This window comes from Bombina bombina, chromosome 6, assembly GCF_027579735.1.
Source record: "Bombina bombina isolate aBomBom1 chromosome 6, aBomBom1.pri, whole genome shotgun sequence".
NCBI classification, from domain to species: Eukaryota; Metazoa; Chordata; class Amphibia; order Anura; family Bombinatoridae; genus Bombina; species Bombina bombina.
Window position 1 is genome coordinate 78889791 of NC_069504.1, and position 21940 is coordinate 78911730.

The following is a 21940-nucleotide window of genomic DNA, read 5'->3' on the forward strand; positions in this document are numbered from 1 at the left end:
TACCTCCATGATCAATAAAATGTATGCTCTGATAAGTGCATCTCTTCAAAGACTGATTAGCTTCATCTGCCATTTTTTTGTAGGAATACATTTTTTCTTGACCATTTTTTTTACTAGGTGCTAGTGACAAAATGAAACCATTATCCGATTGACAGAATGAGTGTGCGACGGATAATAATCGGACAGACAAATGTCCGTCGAATAACAGTCCAGTCTGTCCTAGAACCTTTAAAAGCACGTTATGGGGGGTGGGACCCATTGTTAGGTTCCCAGAGGCGGTTGCCGCGCCCAAAGCTCTGATTAGAACAGGGGTCCTGTAGATAAGGAGAGAGGCGCCTACAGAAATCTACAGGATTTCTCCACATTCTATTATATTGGGAGTGCGGCCTGATCGTCTGGGTACTATTGATCGACTATCTACTACTGACAAGCGCACCTCTAGAAGGACTCTGTTCCTATGACTGTCTGATTAGAACAGAACTCTGTGTAGGGTATCGGCCCTCAACTGTTAATAATACATGATCTGATTGATCCGTGTCTCAGTGAGGTCACCGGATGCACAAGCAATCGGATAATGGTTTCATTTTGTCGCTAGCACCTAGTTATTTTTTATGCTTCAAAACTTGTCCACTGTGCAGAATGCGTTTTTTTTTTTTTTTTTTTTTTTTGGTGTCAATTTTTTTGTGTGTGTATGCCTATATCTTCACTTTGACAATGTCATAGAGCAAAATCTTACTACTGCTTTGTTGCCGGTTTAAATCTTGCAGTGTATTAGTTTGAGACCAGATAAAGGTCCAGTAGAATTGCATAATTAACAAGTGCATGATAAAAATACAAGTCAATAACACTTCGGGTCTGATGATCTAAAGGTCTCTGGGCTGATTGTTAAAAATTGCTCGACAGTACTTCCATTTTCCCACTTTTTACTTTGAAGACCGGGTGTCTCACTAAGGGGCATATACTGCCTTTTGGTATGGAGAGGAGATGCATAATAAAACAGCGTAAATCATAATTTAAGTACACTGGATGTGCAAAAAACTGTTCGAAATGTGTACATAATTGTTTGTTTGTTTTTTTCGTAAAATGGGCTGAACATCGGCGTATGTGAAATTATCTCTCTAATCCCAGCTTAATACTGTAAAGATTTTCACTCTCAGATCTACAGTTTTTTTTTTCCCTCACAAACTAAAAGGTGGCAAGCTTTTCTTGAAGCACTCAAAAAACAAAAGACCCTAATAGAAAAACATGTATACAAAAATATAGGCGATTGTAAGAAGCTATACGCAGAAAGCAGCGTAATGTGATTTATATTAGTGTACACCTGCTCACTACTAATGCACCATGGAGCTCCTTTACATTACTTTGAAAAGGAGACATCTCGCCAGTCACAGACTGGCGCTTTTTTTTTAATTTTTTTTTTTATTTAATCAACAAGTTTTATTGAAGAAAAAATGAAATGTACAAAGAAGGCACATAGATTACAAGTAATTGAGCCAGACAAACGAAAGACTTGTTTGCATTCCATACCTTGTAAAAAGGAATAAATCAGGGAACAAATCTCAAATCAGGAATCTATAACTAATGAGTAAGCTTCAGAGTTTCTGAGATATGTGTTCTCATAGTTATCTTCATGATGGTGGTAGAGTCCCCTTATGGAGACTGTGGGGTTTAGAAGTTTTTCTAAGTTTTACAAGTAAAACGCTAAGGATACAGTAATAAACATAATACTTATTTGTGCAAAGTAGAAGAAGTCGTTAAATCTGACATTATCTATACTCACCCAATGCAGTAGTATATAGTTGTGGAAGAGAGAGGGAAAAAAGGGTGTGGGGGGGAATTGATTCGGAGTGCCCTGACCATGTCTCCCCAAATGTTCATTATACTCGATAAGGTCTCTGGTTACAGTGTATGACCTTGCTAGAGTTCAAGCATAGTTACACAAGTATCAAGTGTACCCACATACAAGTTTTTTAGCACTATTAAGCATTATAACTAGTAATACAAATTTGGTGTCATCTTTGATTTTCAGGAGGGAATGAAAGAGTAGAATGTCTGGTTTAAGACTCCTAGTTTGTCTGACATTTTCTCTGTGATCTCCGACCAAATGACATTAAAGGAAAAGTTAACTATCACTCACCGCTATGCAGAACATCCGAAATTAGTGTGTTTCATTCATCAATTTTTCACATATTTCCAATTTTCTTAGAAATCTACCTTTTTAAAACACTATTTTTACACACCGTAACTCAACATAGGTAAAAAAAATAAAAAATGTAAATGACGAATACCGTTAACAACCATTTAATTGATCCTCCACTGGTGTCCCAACAGACTCACTGTACGCCCACATTTCAAAATACGCATGCATGTCTCGCGGAATTCTTGGCCTCTATAGATGTGCGTTTATGAGACACGCATGCACATTCTCTTATTCAATAATTTAGTATGGACGATCGTATTGTCCTCCATGGACCTGCAGGGCACGGATGTACACGTAAGAGCGGGTGGGACCACTCTTACTGTAAAGGAGACATACCAGGAAATGAGTGGGTGGGCGGAGCAAGTACTTTAGACGGTATGCAATTTAAAATATTTTTTACAAAAGACCAATGATTTAAAAAAACTATATTAATCTATATATGATTAATGGATGGCATTAATATTGAGGCTGATAATTTACTTTCACTTTAAGTCGTGGGCAGAACCACCATATGTGTAATAAGGACCCCTCACCACCACATCCCCTCTAGCAGCGATTGCACCAAGAGGGGCACATTCTGTCTAATCTTTGTAGTGTTAAATATCATCTGCATAGGAGTTTGAGAAGCATTTCTTGGATTGATGATGAAGCATGCCTAGTTGTTGGACTTGGACTGCCCCTTTTTTTTTAACGATATTTCCACTACAGCAGTGCCTGCGAGGGTCAGCATGAAAAAATACATCTGATCTGGCAAAGTTTAGATCATCGGGCGCTTATTCTGAATTTGAAACAAGCAATAGATATTTTTTTCTCCCTTTTGCCAGCCTCCCTGTACCATGTGAAAGCCTTTAGCCAATCATAGACTAGTATACATATACACTGTGAACTTATGCACATGCTCAATAGGAGCTGGTGCCACAGACTGTGTGTGTCAAAGACTGTGTAAATTTGATAATGGAAGTAAATTGGAAAGTCTCTTAAAACGGCATGCTCTATCTGAAGCATGGAAGTTTAATTTTTACTTTAGTGCCCCTTTAAAGGGACAGTATACACCAATTTTTATGACTGCATGTAATAGACACTACTATAAACAAAGAATATGCACAGGTACTGATATAAAAATCCAGTATAACACCTTTTAAAAACGTACTTAAAAGCTCCCAGTTCAGCACTGTTGATGAGGTTTGGCTGGGACACTGAGTGAAAGGGCTGAGAAAGCAGGAAGAGAAGACCCCTGCATATGAAAAGACCCACTACACAAACGGGAGCAATCTGGAATCTGAAACCTAGCACAATGTTTTTTAAAAATAAGCAAAGCTATACATTGTTACAAAACACTCCCAGGTGGGCTATATAAATGGATCATCTACAAAGCATTTATGCAACCAAAAATCTATTGTACAATGTCCCTTTAAAGATTGGTAAGAAGAATAAACGTAAGCACTCTCATTGTTGTATATTCCTGCTAGCTCTTATTCATGCATAGCAAGACACTTAATCTAAATGTATTATTTGTTATTAAAATTAAACCTAAAAAGCCCAACCAAACCCTTTGTAGAATTACAAATTCTGATAGCTAATTTATATATTAGAAAGTACTAGTACTTTCAATTTCCATCATACTATTCTCAAACAATTTGCCAGAAAATATTCTACAACTACTTATTTCAGATTCAAAGTAAGTGCTATTGCATTGTCTTTGTATTATTTATTCTACTATATTTAGTGGTCCTTTAATATTTCAAGTCCTGTTAATGCAGTTTAAAATCACTAGCAGACATGTTAGACGCGTTTCGACAAGTTGCTTTATCAAAGAGCTTGCAGTGTATAACCGCATATGTCACTGCTGTACATATCACTGTGGCACCATCATTTTGGTTAGGGTTTTGTGTTGTGGTTAGTCCCTTGAATATTATTAGGGAGAACTAAATATTCACAGCACATTTTACTATTAACTGAAATCATAAAAATAGTATCCCTTTAACCAAAATAATGCAAAAAAAAAGAAATATCGCAGGTTGCTGCATGCAGTGTTTAAAGGAATTAGTACCTTCTTTTGGACTATAGATGTCAACAGCTTTTTCTCCAACATAGGTGTGTCCGGTCCACGGCGTCATCCTTACTTGTGGGATATTCTCTTCCCCAACAGGAAATGGCAAAGAGCCCAGCAAAGCTGGTCACATGATCCCTCCTAGGCTCCGCCTTCCCCAGTCATTCTCTTTGCCGTTGCACAGGCAACATCTCCACGGAGATGGCTTAGAGTTCAAAATGGAAACCATTCGGACAATTCTTCCTACCATCCAGGAAGGTCAATTCATGACCACGGTGGATTTAAAGGATGCGTATCTACATATTCCTATCCACAAGGAACATCATCGGTTCCTAAGGTTCGCCTTTCTGGACAAGCATTACCAGTTTGTGGCACTTCCATTCGGATTAGCCACTGCTCCAAGAATTTTCACAAAGGTACTAGGGTCCCTTCTAGCGGTGCTAAGGCCAAGGGGCATTGCAGTAGTACCTTACTTGGACGACATACTGATTCAAGCGTCGTCTCTGCCACAAGCAAAGGCTCATACGGACATTGTCCTAGCCTTTCTCAGATCTCACGGGTGGAAAGTGAACATAGAAAAAAGTTCTCTATTCCCGTCAACAAGAGTTCCCTTCTTGGGAACAATAATAGACTCCTTAGAAATGAAGATTTTTCTGACAGAGGCCAGAAAATCAAAACTTCTAAGCTCTTGTCAAGTACTTAATTCTGTTCTTCTTCCTTCCATAGCGCAGTGCATGGAAGTAATAGGTTTGATGGTTGCGGCAATGGACATAGTTCCTTTTGCGCGAATTCATCTAAGACCATTACAACTGTGCATGCTCAGACAGTGGAATGGGGATTATACAGACTTGTCTCCGACGATCCAAGTAGATCAGAGGACCAGAGATTCACTCCGTTGGTGGCTGACCCTGAACAACCTGTCACAAGGGATGAGCTTCCGCAGACCAGAGTGGGTCATTGTCACGACCGACGCCAGTCTGGTGGGCTGGGGCGCGGTCTGGGAACCCCTGAAAGCTCAGGGTCTATGGTCTCGGGAAGAATCTCTTCTCCCGATAAACATTCTGGAACTGAGAGCGATATTCAATGCTCTCAAGGCTTGGCCTCAACTAGCAAAGGCCAAATTCATAAGGTTTCAATCAGACAACATGACGACTGTTGCATATATCAACCATCAGGGGGGAACAAGGAGTTCCCTGGCGATGGAAGAAGTGACCAAAATAATTCAATGGGCGGAGAGTCACTCCTGCCACTTGTCTGCAATCCACATCCCAGGAGTGGAAAATTGGGAAGCGGATTTTCTGAGTCGTCAGACATTTCATCCGGGGGAGTGGGAACTCCATCCGGAAATCTTTGCCCAAATAACTCAATTATGGGGCATTCCAGACATGGATCTGATGGCGTCTCGTCAGAACTTCAAGGTTCCTTGCTACGGGTCCAGATCCAGGGATCCCAAGGCGACTCTAGTAGATGCACTAGTAGCGCCCTGGACCTTCAACCTAGCTTATGTATTCCCACCGTTTCCTCTCATTCCCAGGCTGGTAGCCAGGATCAATCAGGAGAGGGCTTCGGTGATCTTGATAGCTCCTGCGTGGCCACGCAGAACTTGGTATGCAGACCTGGTGAATATGTCATCGGCTCTACCATGGAAGCTACCTTTGAGACGGGACCTTCTTGTTCAAGGTCCGTTCGAACATCCGAATCTGGCCTCACTCCAACTGACTGCTTGGAGATTGAACGCTTGATTTTATCAAAGCGTGGGTTCTCAGATTCTGTCATTGATACTCTTATTCAGGCTAGAAAGCCTGTAACTAGAAAAATTTACCATAAAATATGGAAAAAATATATCTGTTGGTGCGAATCTAAAGGATTCCCATGGAACAAGATAAAAATTCCTAAGATTCTATCCTTTCTACAAGAGGGTTTGGAGAAAGGATTATCTGCAAGTTCTTTGAAGGGACAGATTTCTGCTTTATCTGTTTTACTTCACAAAAAGCTGGCGGCTGTGCCAGATGTTCAAGCTTTTGTTCAGGCTCTGGTTAGAATCAAGCCTGTTTACAAACCTTTGACTCCTCCTTGGAGTCTCAATTTAGTTCTTTTAGTTCTTCAAGGGGTTCCGTTTGAACCCTTACTTTCCGTAGATATTAAGTTATTATCTTGGAAAGTTTTGTTTTTGGTTGCAATTTCTTCTGCTAGAAGAGTTTCAGAGTTATCTGCTCTGCAGTGTTCTCCTCCTTATCTGGTGTTCCATGCAGATAAGGTGGTTTTGCGTACTAAACCTGGTTTTCTTCCGAAAGTTGTTTCTAACAAAAATATTAACCAGGAGATAGTTGTGCCTTCTTTGTGTCCGAATCCAGTTTCAAAGAAGAAACGTTTGTTGCACAATTTGGATGTAGTTCGTGCTCTAAAATTCTATTTAGAGGCTACAAAGGATTTCAGACAAACATCTTCCTTGTTTGTTGTTTATTCTGGTAAAAGGAGAGGTCAAAAAGCAACTTCTACCTCTCTCTCTTTTTGGCTTAAAAGCATCATCCGATTGGCTTATGAGACTGCCGGACGGCAGCCTCCTGAAAGAATCACAGCTCACTCCACTAGGGCTGTGGCTTCCACATGGGCCTTCAAGAACGAGGCTTCTGTTGATCAGATATGTAAGGCAGCGACTTGGTCTTCACTGCACACTTTTACCAAATTTTACAAATTTGATACTTTTGCTTCTTCGGAGGCTATTTTTGGGAGAAAGGTTTTGCAAGCCGTGGTGCCTTCCATCTAGGTGACCTGATTTGCTCCCTCCCATCATCCGTGTCCTAAAGCTTTGGTATTGGTTCCCACAAGTAAGGATGACGCCGTGGACCGGACACACCTATGTTGGAGAAAACAGAATTTATACTTACCTGATAAATTACTTTCTCCAACGGTGTGTCCGGTCCACGGCCCGCCCTGGTTTTTTAATCAGGTTTGATGAATTATTTTCTCTAACTACAGTCACCACGGTATCATATGATTTCTCCTATGCATATTCCTCCTTTACGTCGGTCGAATGACTGGGGAAGGCGGAGCCTAGGAGGGATCATGTGACCAGCTTTGCTGGGCTCTTTGCCATTTCCTGTTGGGGAAGAGAATATCCCACAAGTAAGGATGACGCCGTGGACCGGACACACCGTTGGAGAAAGTAATTTATCAGGTAAGTATAAATTCTGTTTTACAGCAGATAAGAACCAGTGAGTGTGTCTAGCCTTCCTGGTAATGTTTTGTAATTACTGGGCACCTCAGCAGTTCTAGCAAAGGTAGCAAAAAAATACTGAACACTGAATACGTTTTTGTGTTACATAAGGAAAATAAGAGTAAGTACCTGCATGATATGGATACTTGTTTTTTGTTAAAGGGACAGTAAACCCCTTGTAATTAGAAGACATTTAATTTATCTTGCTATAGAATAGCATGTCAGCAATGTCTAAACATTTTAAAAACAAATTAACACTGTGTTTGCTTTAACCCCTTAACGACGCATGTCGTACAGGGTACGTCGCACATAACATGGTCTTTAAAGACCAGCGACGTACCCTGTACGACATTAGGGTTTAAAGCGGCTGGAAGCGATCCTGATCGCTTCCAGACGCTTTCCGGTTATTGCAGTGATGCCTCGACATTGAGGCATCCTGCAATAACTCTCCTTGGCCATCCGATGCAGAGAGAGCCACTCTGTGGCCCTCTCTGCACCGGACATCGATGGCTGGTATCGTTGGTGGGTGGGAGCCAGTTTGGGAGGCTGGTGGGCGGCCATCGATGGGCCGTGTGATGTGGAGGGGGGCGGGATCGTGGGCATAATACACGTGTGGTGCGCAGCAGTATTTAGTGGCCTTCTAATTACCAAAAAGCAACGCCAAAGCCATATATGTCTGCTATTTCTGAACAAAGGGGATCCCAGAGACGTGTTTACAACCATTTATGCCATAATTGCACAAGTTGTTTGCAAATAATTTCAGTGAGAAACCTAAAGTTTGTGAAAAAGTGAACCATTTTTTTAATTTTTTTTTATCTCATTTGGCGGTGAAAGGGGGGCATGAAATATACCAAAATGGGCCTAGATCAATACTTTGGGATGTCTGCTAAAAAAAAAAAATATATACATGTCAAGGGATATTCAGGGATTCCTGAAAGATATCAGTGTCCCAATGTAACTAGCGCTAATTTTGAAAAAAAGTGGTTTGGAAATAGCAAAGTGCTACTTGTATTTATTGCCCTATAACTTGCAAATAAAGCAAAGAACATGTGAACATTGGGTATTTCAAAACTCTGGACAAAATGTAGAAACTATTTAGCATGGGTGTTTTTTGGTGGTTGTAGATTTGTAACATTTTTTCCTCATATTTTATAAAAAATTTTTTATAGTAAATTATAAGATATGAGGAAAATAATGGTATCTCTAGAAAGACCATTTAATGGCGAGAAAAACGGTATATAATATGTGTGGGTACAGTAAATGAGTAAGAGGAAAATTACAGCTAAACACAAACACGGCAGAAATGTAAAAATAGCCCTGATCCTTAAGGGAAAGAAATTGAAAAATGGCCTTGTCCTTAAGGGGTTAAAGTGACACTGAACCCAAATTTTATTCAGATAGAGCATGCAATTTCAAGCAACTTTCTAATTTACTGCTATTATCAATTTTTCTTCATTCTCTTGCTATCTTTATTTGAAAAGCAAAAATGTAAGTTTAGAATCCGACCCATTTTTGGTTCACAACCTGGGTTGTGCTTATTAATTGGTTGGATAAATGCACCCACCAATAAACAAGTGATGTCCTTGGTCCTGAACAAAAAATTGTCTGACTCCTTGGCTTAGATGCCTTCTTTTTCAAATAAAGATAACAAAGAAAAATTGATAATAGGAGTAAATTAGAAAGTTGCTTAAAATTGCATGCTCTATCTGAATCATGAAAGAAAAAAAATATATATATATAGACAAAATAGCTCATTGTGTAGTTCATTAACAATTCTAGACAGGCCCAGAGGCTTGTGTTCCCACAGAAAACCTCTGAATTACATTGTTTCCAATGCAGCAAAGGATTCTGGGTAAGATATGCAAATTAAGTACACAATGACACACCTTTCTCTTGTTAGGTGTATCCAGTCCACGGATCATCCATTACTTGTGGGATATTCTCCTTCCCAACAGGAAGTTGCAAGAGGATCACCCACAGCAGAGCTGCTATATTGCTCCTCCCCTAACTGCCATATCCAGTCATTCTCTTGCAAGCTCTCAACATAGCTGGAGGTAGTTAGAGGAAAGTGGTAAAATATTGTTAGTTTTTTCTTCAATCAAAAGTTTATTGTTTTTAAATGGTACCGGAGTGTACTGTTTTATCTCAGGCAGCATTTAGAAGAAGAATCTGCCTGCGTTTTTCTATGATCTTAGCAGAAGTAACTAAGATCCACTGCTATTCTCACATATGTCTGAGGAGTGAGGTAACTTCAGAGGGAGAATGGCGTGCAGGGTATCCTGCAATAAGGTATGTGCAGTTAAGTTTTTCTAGGGATGGAATTTGCTAGAAAATGCTGCTGATACCGGATTAATGTAAGTTAAAGCCTAAATACAGTGATTTAATAGCGACTAGTATCAGGCTTGCTATCAGAGGTATATACTCTGATTAATGTGCAATATAAAACGTTTGCTGGCATGTTTAATCGTTTTTATATATGCTTTGGTGATAAAACTTATTGGGGCCTAGTTTTTTCCACATGGCTGGCTTTACTTTTGCCTAGAAACAGTTTCCTGAGGCTTTCCACTGTTATAGTATAAAAGTTACAGTTGGTGCAGTTAAAATTACAAACTGTGACATTCAGCTTTCCTCAGCAGTCCCCTGCATGCTATAGTACATCTCTGAAGGGCTCAAAAGGCTTCAAAAGTAGGAGCTGTGGCAGTTGTTATGACTGTTTAAAAAAACATTTTTCGTTTTGTTAATCTGTTTTTTGTATTAAGGGGTTAATCATCCATTTGCAAGTGGGTGCAATGCTCTGCTAACTTGTTACATACACTGTAAAACATTTGTTAGTTTAACTGCCTTTTTTCAATGTTATTTCAAATTTTGGCAAAATTTGTTTCTCTTAAAGGCACAGTAACGTTTTTTTTATATTGCTTGTTAACTTGATTTAAAGTGTTTTCCAAGCTTGCTAGTCTCATTGCTAGTCTGTATAAACATGTCTGACATAGAGGAAACTCCTTGTTCATTATGTTTAAAAGCCATGGTGGAACCCCATAGGAGAATGTGTACTAAATGTATTGATTTCACTTTAAACAATAAAGATCAGCTGTTATCTTTAAAAGAATTATCACCAGAGGATTCTGACGAGGGGGAACTAACTCTCCCCACGTGTCGGACCCTTTGACTCCCGCTCAAGGGACTCACGCTGAAATGGCGCCAAGTACATCAAAGACGCCCATAGCGATTACTTTGCAGGACATGGCGGCAATCATGGATAATACCCTGTCAGCGGTATTAGCCAGACTGCCTGAATTCAGAGGAAAGCGCGATAGCTCTGGGGTTAGACGTAATACAGAGCGCGCAGATGTTTTAAGGCCCATGTCTGATACTGCGTCACAATATGCAGAAGCTGAGGAAGAGCTTCAGTCTGTGGGTGACGTCTCTGACTCGGGGAAACCTGATTCAGATATGTCTACTTTTAAATTTAAGCTTGAGAACCTCCGGGTGTTGCTTGTAGAGGTTTTAGCTGCTCTGAATGACTGTGACACAATTGCAGTGCCAGAGAAATTGTGTAGACTGGATAAATACTATGCGGTGCCGGTGTGTACTGACGTTTTTCCAATACCTAAAAGGTTTACAGAAATTATTACTAAGGAGTGGGACAGACCCGGTGTGCCGTTTTCCCCCCCTCCTATTTTTAGAAAAATGTTTCCAATAGACGCCACCACACGGGACTTATGGCAGACGGTCCCTAAGGTGGAGGGAGCAGTTTCTACTTTAGCAAAGCGTACCACTATCCCTGTCGAGGACAGTTGTGCTTTTTCAGATCCAATGGATAAAAATTTAGAAGGTTACCTTAAGAAAATGTTTATTCAACAAGGTCCTGCAGCCCCTTGCATGCATTGCTCCTGTCACTGCTGCTGAGGCGTTCTGGTTTGAATCTCTGGAAGAGGCCTTTCAGACAGCTACTCCATTGACTGAAATACTTGACAAGCTTAGAACACTTAAGCTAGCTAATTCTTTTGTTTCTAATGCCATTGTTCATTTGACTAAACTAACGGCTGGGAATTCTGGATTCGCCATCCAGGCGCGTAGGGCGCTATGGCTTAAATCTTGGTCAGCTGACGTGACTTCAAAGTCTAAATTACTTAACATTCCCTTCAAGGGGCAGACCCTATTCGGGCCTGGTTTGAAGGAAATTATTGCTGACATTACTGGAGGTAAGGGTCATACCCTTCCTCAGGTCAGGGCCAAATCAAGGGCCAAACAGTCTAATTTTCGTGCCTTTCGAAACTTCAAGGCAGGTGCAGCATCAACTTCCTCTGCTACAAAACAAGAGGGAACTTTTGCGCAATCCAAGCCGGCCTGGAAATCTAACCAGGCCTGGAGCAAAGGCAAGCAGGCCAGAAAGCCTGCTGCTGCCTCTAAGACAGCAAATTCCTCAGAGTTCCATCGTTCAAAATGGAAACTATTCGGACAATCCTACCTATGATCCAGGAGGGTCAGTACATGACCACAGTGGATTTGAAGGATGCTTACCTTCACATACCGATTCACATAGATCATCATTGGTTCCTAAGGTTTGCCTTTCTAGACAGGCATTACCAGTTTGTGTCTCTTCCCTTCGGGTTAGCTACAGCCCCAAGAATTTTTACAAAGGTTCTGGGGTCTCTTCTGGCGGTCCTAAGACCACGGGGCATAGCAGTGGCCCCTTATCTAGACGACATCCTGATACAGGCGTCAAACTTCCAAATTGCCAAATCTCATACGGACATAGTGTTGGCATTTCTGAGGTCGCATGGGTGGAAATTGAATGAGGGAAAGAGTTCTCTATCACCCCTCACAAGGGTTTCCTTCCTAGTAACTCTGATAGATTCTGTAGAAATGAAAATTTACCTGACGGAGTCCAGGTTATCAAAGCTTCTAAATTCCTGCCGTGTTCTTCACTACATTCCGCGCCCTTCGGTGGCTCAGTGCATGGAAGTGATCGGCTTAATGGTGGAGGTGATGGACATAGTGCCATTTGCGCGCCTACATCTCAGACCGCTGCAATTATGCATGCTCAGTCAGTGGAATGGGGATTACACAGATTTGTCCCCTCTGCTAAATCTGGATCAAGAGACCAGAGATTCTCTTCTCTGGTGGCTATCTCGGGTCCATCTGTCCAAAGGTATGACCTTTCGCAGGCCAGATTGGACAATTGTAACAACAGATGCCAGCCTTCTAGGTTGGGGTGCAGTCTGGAATTCCCTGAAGGCTCAGGGATCGTGGACTCAGGAGGAGAAACTCCTCCCAATAAATATTCTGGAGTTAAGAGCAATATTCAATGCTCTTCTAGCTTGGCCTCAGTTAGCAACCCTGAGGTTCATCAGATTTCAGTCGGACAACATCACGACTGTGGCTTACATCAACCATCAAGGGGGGACCAGGAGCTCCCTAGCGATGTTAGAAGTCTCCAAGATAATTCGCTGGGCAGAGACTCACTCTTGCCATCTATCAGCGATCCATATCCCAGGTGTAGAGAACTGGGAGGTGGATTTTCTAAGTCGTCAGACTTTTCATCCGGGTGAGTGGGAACTCCATCCGGAGGTGTTTGCTCAATTGGTTCATTGTTGGGGCACACCAGAATTGGATCTCATGGCGTCTCGCCAGAACGCCAAGCTTCCTTGTTACGGATCCAGGTCCAGGGACCCAGAAGCGACGCTGATAGATGCTCTAGCAGCACCATGGTTCTTCAACCTGGCTTATGTGTTTCCACCGTTTCCTCTGCTCCCTCGACTGATTGCCAAAATCAAACAGGAGAGAGCATCGGTGATCTTGATCGCGCCTGCGTGGCCACGCAGGACCTGGTATGCAGACCTGGTGGACATGTCATCCTTTCCACCTTGGCCTCTGCCTCTGAGACAAGACCTTCTACTACAAGGTCCTTTCAATCATCCAAATCTAATTTCTCTGAGACTGACTGCCTGGAGATTGAACGCTTGATTTTATCAAGGCGTGGCTTCTCCGAGTCAGTCATTGATACCTTAATACAGGCACGAAAGCCTGTAACCAGGAAAATCTACCATAAGATATGGCGCAAATATCTTCATTAGTGTGAATCCAAGAATTACTCATGGAGTAAGGTTAGGATTCCTAGGATATTGTCCTTTCTCCAAGAGGGTTTGGATAAAGGATTATCAGCTAGTTCTTTAAAGGGACAGATTTCTGCTCTGTCTATCCTTTTGCACAAGCGTCTGGCAGAGGTTCCAGTTGTCCAGGCATTTTGTCAGGCTTTGGTTAGAATTAAGCCTGTGTTTAAACCTGTTTCTCCTCCATGGAGCTTAATCTTGGTTCTTAAGGTTCTTCAAGGAGTTCCGTTTGAACCCCTTCATTCCATTGATATCAAACTTTTATCATGGAAAGTTCTGTTTTTGATGGCTATTTCCTCGGCTCGTAGAGTCTCTGAGTTATCAGCTTTACAATGTGATTCTCCTTATCTGATTTTCCATACAGATAAAGTAGTTCTGTGCACAAAACCTGGGTTTTTACCTAAGGTAGTTTCCAACAAGAATATCAATCAAGAGATTGTTATTCCATCATTGTGTCCTAATCCTTCTTCAAATAAGGAACGTCTTTTACATAATTTGGACGTAGTCCGTGCTTTAAAGTTTTACTTACAAGCGACTAAAGATTTTCGTCAAACATCTTCCCTGTTTGTTGTTTACTCTGGACAGAGGAGAGGTCAAAAGGCTTCGGCAACCTCTTTCTTTTTGGCTTCGGAGCGTAATACGCTTTGCCTATTAGACTGCTGGACAGCAGCCCCCTGAAAGGATTACAGCTCATTCTATTAGAGCTGTGGCTTCCACCTGGGCCTTTAAAAATGAGGCTTCTGTTGAACAGATTTGCGAAGCGGCGACTTGGTCTTCGCTTCATACCTTTTAAAATTTTTACAAATTTGATACTTTTGCTTCTTCGGAGGCTATTTTTGGGAGAAAGGTTCTACAGGCAGTGGTCCCTTCCGTTTATGTACCTGCCTTGTCCCTCCCTTCATCTGTGTACTTTAGCTTTGGTATTGGTATCCCACAAGTAATGGATGATCCGTGGACTGGATACGCCTAACAAGAGAAAACATAATTTATGCTTGCCTGATAAATTTATTTCTCTTGTGGTGTATCCAGTCCACGGCACGCCCTGTCCTTTTAAGGCAGGTCTAAATTTTAAACTACAGTCACCACTGCACCCTATGGTTTCTCCTTTCTCGGCTAGTTTCGGTTGAATGACTGGATATGGCAGTTAGGGGAGGAGCTATATAGCAGCTCTGCTGTGGGTGATCCTCTTGCAACTTCCTGTTGGGAAGGAGAATATCCCACAAGTAATGGATGATCCGTGGACTGGTTACACCACAAGAGAAATAAATTTATCAGGTAAGCATAAATTATGTTTTTTACTTCAGTCTGCTTTTCAGCAGGTTCCCTACCAAAGTATCGCTGTTAACACAGCTTATAAACTTAGCTAGGGTTAGTGCAGTGATTCATGAATCACTGCACTATGTGCATATAAATTTATGTGCATATAAATTTTTATCGTATTGTCCATTTTCTTCTTAAATGGAAAGAGTCCACAGCTGCATTCATTACTTTTGGGAATTAAGAACCTGGCCACCAGGAGGAGGCAAAGACACCCCAGTCTTAAATACTCCACCCACTCCCCTCATCCCCCAGTCATTCTTTGCCTTTCGTCCCAGGAGGTTGGCAGAAACGTGTCAACATTTTTTTGTTTGTTTTTTGTCTCTTATGGAGGGTAGTACTCTTCGGCATGGGACAGGAGTTTTAAGTAGTCCTGTCAGTCTCTCAGTTAGGGCTTTGATGAAAGTTAGAGTCCGGAGAGTTCTGCTAAACCATCCCGACTCATATTAACAGCTCCTCAAGCAATCAGCAGCGTCAAACTTTGCTCCGCTGCCTGCTTTCTTCTCCCAAGTCCATGGCGGAGGCGATGCCACTATTTGTCACACTTGAAAGGCTGTGTACCTGTTCCACGGCGTAGATTCTGATAAGATCATTTAATTTTACTTTATCGTCAATGTACTGTAATGTGAATGTTTTCCCGACAGGTTACACACCTTGCGGGTCTAACTATATGACATAAGGGTCTCAGTGAGCCTCTGTTAGTATCTTGGAATCGAGGGTTAATATCTCCTGAGGGGGGGTTATAATCATGTTTGTTATGTGATTCAGCCTGCTTATGTGTGATGTTTATGGGTTCGTGGTTTGAAATTTGAGGCCTTTGGAAGTGACACAGCCTTTTGGTTGGGCGCACTTTTTTGGACTATTCGGTTCACCTTGTGTTCGGGCGGGGTTATGTTCTGCTCCCCATTTCCGCATTCCTGACCGTGTGGCGAAGGAGATATTCTAGTCCGCAGGGGTCTGGTCATAGGAGGTGGTGAGTGCCCTAGCCATTGCGGGTGTCAGGTGCCGTTTTTTGTTTTCATACTTTAGTCCATATTGATATTTCCTCTATCCAGTTATTATTATTATACTTTATTTATGAAGCGCCATCATATTCCGCAGCGCTGTCCATGGATACAGATCATTTAAATAAAACAATAGTATAAAACTTCTAAGACTAAGACAGGACAGAATTTACAAACACATAGAGGGGGAACTTACAATCTATGGAGGATTCTGATGCTGAGATTGTGCTAGTTTCAGATTCAGTTACAGAGGATTCTGATACCGAGACTATTTTGATTTCAGATTCTGTGTCCGATGCCGAATCCGGATTGGCCTCGATGACACATGTCAACCAGTTTTGTTCCGTATGCCATTTCAGAGCGCCTGGTTCCGTGTGCTCTGGGGGTCCTGTCCTCAGAGGCGAGTTCTGTACCAATTCATAATCCTACACATGCGGGTAACCCAGTTTCTGATTCCTCCATGCAGGGTGGCGTGTTCCCCCTGGAGGTTGCAGCATGTTTCTTTGAGAATGTGCTTGTGCCCTATTGTCCCGGGCCTTCCGCCTTGGGAAAGGCCTCTACAGTTCCCCACGGGTGTAACTGTCCCTGAGTGTTGTGCCTTTTGTTACAGGATTGCACGCCTTCGCGTATTGCTCAGACATGTTTTTCAGTTATTGAATAATCCTATCGTTACCAGATACGGGGATTTTCAGTCTGCTAATTCGAGTGGTGCACCTCATTAGACACGTGGGGATGAAGTAATCTCCTGATTGTCATTTGTTTGAGATCTTTCCCAGTTTTTGAAAGATAGGGCTCCTTTTGGCTGGTCCTGCGGGTAGGCCTGTGTCTTTTTGGGCGTTAACTTCCAGGTTGCCTTATATTTTATTTATATCCGATGGGATGTCTTTTATTTGTTTTTGTTTCCTTCGGGAACCTTCTGGGATTGATACTCTTTATTATTTCTTCAGAAGTTGTTTTGGACATGTTAGTCCTATGTTAAAATGTCTGTTTTCCGTTTTTCCCCCTATGAGGGAGAATTTATGCAGCTTGCCATTTAGGACCCTGGGTGCAGGCTGGTCCTGTTGGGTTTGTTCGGTCTTGCCGATGTTAAGACACGTGGCGCTATTCTGCTCTGCTGGTTCGGTAGAAGCGCCGAGTGCTCAGGTTATCATTGTTTTTCATGTTCATCTAAGCATTCGAGAGGACCTGTGGATCCGTGAGGCGGGAAGGATTGTTTCAGTCCTTATAGCCTTCAGTCATAGATGGCCAGGCAGGGGAGTTTTTCCGCTGCGTCACTCTATCTGACATCTGATTTCATCAGAACTTGGTTTCCTCCCCCATGTGGTGGAGGGTTGGAGGGCTTAACGCCCCTTACCGCAGTTGAGCGGTTTGGTCTTCATTTTTAGGCCTTTTGGGCTTGGTCCAACAGCTTGTACAGGATAGCTGTCTAGCATGCGGAAGGTTTGCAGTCTGAAACCTGTTGCAGCTCTTGAAACCTTGCAGTTGTACGCGTAAGCTGTTTATAGTGTATCTAGACACAGCTCTTACTCTTTGACGTGTACTGTCTGTCTGAGTTATAAGAGACCTTTAGGTCTTCAGTTGTCTCTGGGTGAGTTGGATCTCCTTTTAGGGATCTGTTTTTCCGGGTGATGGTTGTTCCCTGCGGGGACTTTGTTTAGCTCGGGTTTTTCTGGAGCTGGGTAGGCTTAGTGCCTTTCTCTTCCTTGTGTCCTCTGCTTGTGCGGAGGTGATAGGTAGACTAGTCCTGCTAGTATGATTTTTTTGACCTTGAGGTATCCCTTGGTTGTTCTGAGGCTCTGAGAAGTATCTTCATTCGACTTCTAGCCTTGCTCCTTGGAGTGTTGCACTTTAGCTAGGGGTGGTTCCTTCCTTTGGTCGGGGCTTTCGAGTTCTTATCGCTATCCGGATTCTCTGGATATGCATCCATATCCCTTGTGTCTTGCTTTTTGGTCAGCTGGGGTGTTTAGTTCTAGGGTAAGGTTTGCCTGAACTATTAGGTTCCCGGACCTGTTTTTCTCTGAGACTTCCGGTTGCTGAAGCTTCGCTTGGCCTTTTTCCTGACCCAGTCTTGGGTGGTTTTGGCATCTTGGATATCAGGGCTGGTCAGGGTGTTCCACGGTAGTGGGAACTTGGGCTTTGTCCTTGGTCCATCTACCTAAGCTGGTCATGGTTGGCCAGGTTTTCTGAGTATTTTTTTACTCTTTGCCACAGAGTAGCCCATGTCATCAAGGGGATATGTGGCTTAGTGGTTAGCTCCACAGCTCCCGAAGCAGAAGGTTGTGGGTTTTAAATGGTAGTTAGCTGTGTGGCTTGCGCCTCAAGGGTTGGTTCATACCCAGCTGCTGGCGCTGGATGCCCAATTTCTGGTGCACCATAGGGTTGCATTCCTGGTCAGCTTGCCAGTGTTCCCGTGGATTTCCTGCTCTGCAGTCAAATGGGTTGGCTGTGCCTCTGCTTTGGCAAGCTACTTGTAGGGGGGTCCTTTTCTAGGACATCTGTGCTGGAAATTTCTCTTCCCATTATCCGGTGATACGGGCCTTGAGGACACTTGTTGCCCTTCCGGCATCATCCCTTTCCTTTAGGGGGAATTCTCTTCCCTATGGAGATAGAGTCCTAGCTTAGGGCTTCTCCTGGATGGGAGGTGGAATGGTGGGATTGGTTCCCCTCTGGGGTCTTGCTGGCTCCAAGTCAGACTTGGTGGGCCTTTATTTTGATAGATCCTTAGGTCTATGGCCTTGTTGTCTGTTTTCAGAGTCGGGCTGTACTTGTTCTCTGTGGGGATGGCTGTGCTAGCCTTACGTTCGTTCCTGTACCTGTTTCGGGATTCTTTTGTTCCCTGGTCTTGGATCCCTGAGGCTGGGTTGGTCCAGCTGGGTGTGGGTCTGCAGGTCAGGATGGCCGAGCGGTCTAAGGTGCTGCGTTCAGGTCGCAGTCTCCTCTGGATCTGTGAGCCTTGTTGAGTCTATCCTGTTAGCTCAGTCTGCTAGGGTATAGATTCTCCTTTCAACTTGCTCCATTGATTTCAGAAGAGGGTTTACTCTTCCTGCGGGTTCTGAGGGTATACTCCCCTTTTCGGGGGGCCTCGATTGAGGTTTTGTGTAACCCTTTTTTAGGGACCTGTGTGTAGGTCCAGCGACTTAGGTTGCCTGGAGCATGCCCTCTGTCTGGGGGTTGCTTTTGTGGTCTGTTTCTTGCTTGACTGCTTCTTCCTCCTCGCAAGTACCCTCTGTGTCGTCCTGTTATGGAGTCTGTGTTCTCAACCTTGGGGTTTTTCACCTGGGTGTATTACACACTTTTTCATGGCGAATGCTTTGGTATTCTATGGTCAGACACTGGGAAGACTTTGCCTCTTCAGTTGCATTCCGTGCTTGCAGGATGTTGGAGACACGTCTTTTCTGTCTCTGTGCCCGGTCATCTCCCGGGTTTCGCTTGGTATAGACGTGGCCTCCTTCCCCTGTTTGAGCCACTTTGGGTCTCTGTGAACTGGACTCACTCTTGGAGGTGTTCTTTTTTGTATTAGGGGACCTTTCAGTCTCCTTGGTTCTCCTTTGCCTTGTCCCCTTGGGGGTTTCGGCTAGTTTCTCCTTCATCTGTGGGGGATGAGCTGTGGGGGACTGTCTGTTGGGCGACGGTGTCTCCTGGAGGACTGTTGGCTCAGTTGAGTCAGTTTGCGGTCTCTAGTTTGACTGACTGCGAGTCAGTGTCTTTGGGGCTTTTCCTCTTAAAAATTTTTTTTATTGGGTAGAGGTTCAGGCCTGGTGCCCTCAGTATGGGTCGCCTAATTTACCCTCCCGTCTTGGCATTCAGTGTCCTCTATAGCTTGGGTATTGTTTTCCCAAAAGTAATGAATGCAACTGTGGACTCTTTCCATTTAAGAAGAAAAACATAAATTATGATTACCTGATAATTTCTTTTTCTTCTGATGGAAAGAGTCCACAGCTCCCCACCCGTAATTTTATGTGGGGCGTCCTTATTATTCTTCTGGCATCTTTCACGCTGATATTTCTTCTACTGTTCCTTGTTCCTCGGGAAAATGACTGGGGGATGAGGGGAGTGGGAGGAGTATTTAAGCCTTTGGCTGGGGTGTCTTTGCCTCATCCTGGTGGCCAGGTTCTTAATTCCCAAAAGTAATGAATGCAGCTGTGGACTCTTTCCATCAGAAGAAAAGTAAATGATCAGGTAAGCATAATTTATGTTTTAATGTACATTTTTTTACGGTTGATATCACTTAAAGCCCGTTAGAAAAATGTATGTAGCAGAGTTTAATTTTCAGTTCTGGTAAGAAAATCCTCTATTTTTACTGTGAATAACAGGTGTTTACTGATTCTTTTTAAATGTTTATATTTTAATCAAATGTAATTTGTGTACAGCGTCTTATTTTGTCAGCTTATCTAATCCTCAATATGGCATTTGTTTCAGGCTTTGGGAGAATGTCTCGGACAAGGAGATGATAACAAAGACATGGATATTATCAACAAAGTGCTTAAGGTACAATATTTTATCAGTCATATTTTTTCAGTAGACGTGACATAACTTGCTGTTATAGTACTAGCTGTGTACAGTATATTGTATACACCTGACATCACTGTATGTAATAGTACTAGTTGTATACAGTATATTGTGTACACCTGACATCACTGGCTGTAACAGTACTAGCTGTGCACAGTATATTGTATACACCTGACATCACTGTATGTAACAGTACTAGCTGTGCACAGTATATTGTATACACCTGACATCACTGTATGTAACAGTACTAGCTGTGCACAGTATATTGTATACACCTGACTTCACTGGCTGTAACAGTACTAGCTGTGCACAATATATTGTATACACCTGACTTCACTGGCTGTAACAATACTAGCTGTGCACAATATATTGTATACACCTGACTTCACTGGCTGTAACAGTACTAGCTGTGCACAGTATATTGTATACACCTGACATCACTGGCTGTAACAGTACTAGCTGTGCACAGTATATTGTGTACACCTGACATCACTGGCTGTAACAGTACTAGCTGCGCACATTATATTGTATACACCTGACATCACTGGCTGTAACAGTACTAGCTGTGCACAGTATGTTGTATACACCTAACATCACTGTATGTAATAGTACTAGTTATATACAGTATATTGTGTACACCTGACATCACTGGCTGTAACAGTACTAGTTGTATACAGTATATTGTATACACCTGACATCACTGGCTGTAACAGTACTAGCTGTGCACAGTATATTGTGTGTACCTGACATCACTGGTTGTAACAGTACTAGCTGTGCACATTATATTGTGTAAATATGACATCACTGGCTGTAACAGTACTAGTTGTATACAGTATATTGTATACACCTGACTTCACTGGCTGTAACAGTACTAGCTGTGCACAATATATTGTATACACCTGACTTCACTGGCTGTAACAGTACTAGCTGTGCACAGTATATTGTATACACCTGACATCACTGGCTGTAACAGTACTAGCTGTGCACTGTATATTGTATACACCTGACTTCACTGGCTGTAACAGTACTAGCTGTGCACAGTATATTGTATACACCTGACATCACTGGCTGTAACAGTACTAGCTGCGCACATTATATTGTATACACCTGACATCACTGGCTGTAACAGTACTAGCTGTGCACAGTATGTTGTATACACCTAACATCACTGTATGTAATAGTACTAGTTATATACAGTATATTGTGTACACCTGACATCACTGGCTGTAACAGTACTAGTTGTATACAGTATATTGTATACACCTGACATCACTGGCTGTAACAGTACTAGCTGTGCACAGTATATTGTGTGTACCTGACATCACTGGTTGTAACAGTACTAGCTGTGCACATTATATTGTGTAAATATGACATCACTGGCTGTCACAGTACTAGTTGTATACAGTATATTGTGTACATCAGACATCACTGGCTGTAACTGTATTAGCTGTGCACAGTATATTGTATACACCTGACATCACTGTATGTAACAGTACTAGCTGTGCACAGTATATTGTATACACCTGACTT

General features: G+C 42.5%; 1 protein-coding gene across 2 annotated transcripts in view; it reads left to right on the plus strand.

The window, feature by feature from the left end:
• The window catches only part of PRPF18 (pre-mRNA processing factor 18), a 151629-nt gene that overhangs the window by 27118 nt on the left and 102571 nt on the right, over positions 1 to 21940 (plus strand). For both annotated transcript variants that reach the window (XM_053716489.1, XM_053716490.1), the window contains one exon: positions 20321 to 20389. In XM_053716489.1, coding sequence (XP_053572464.1) covers positions 20321 to 20389 — 69 coding nt within the window. The remainder of the gene's footprint in view (positions 1 to 20320; positions 20390 to 21940) is intronic.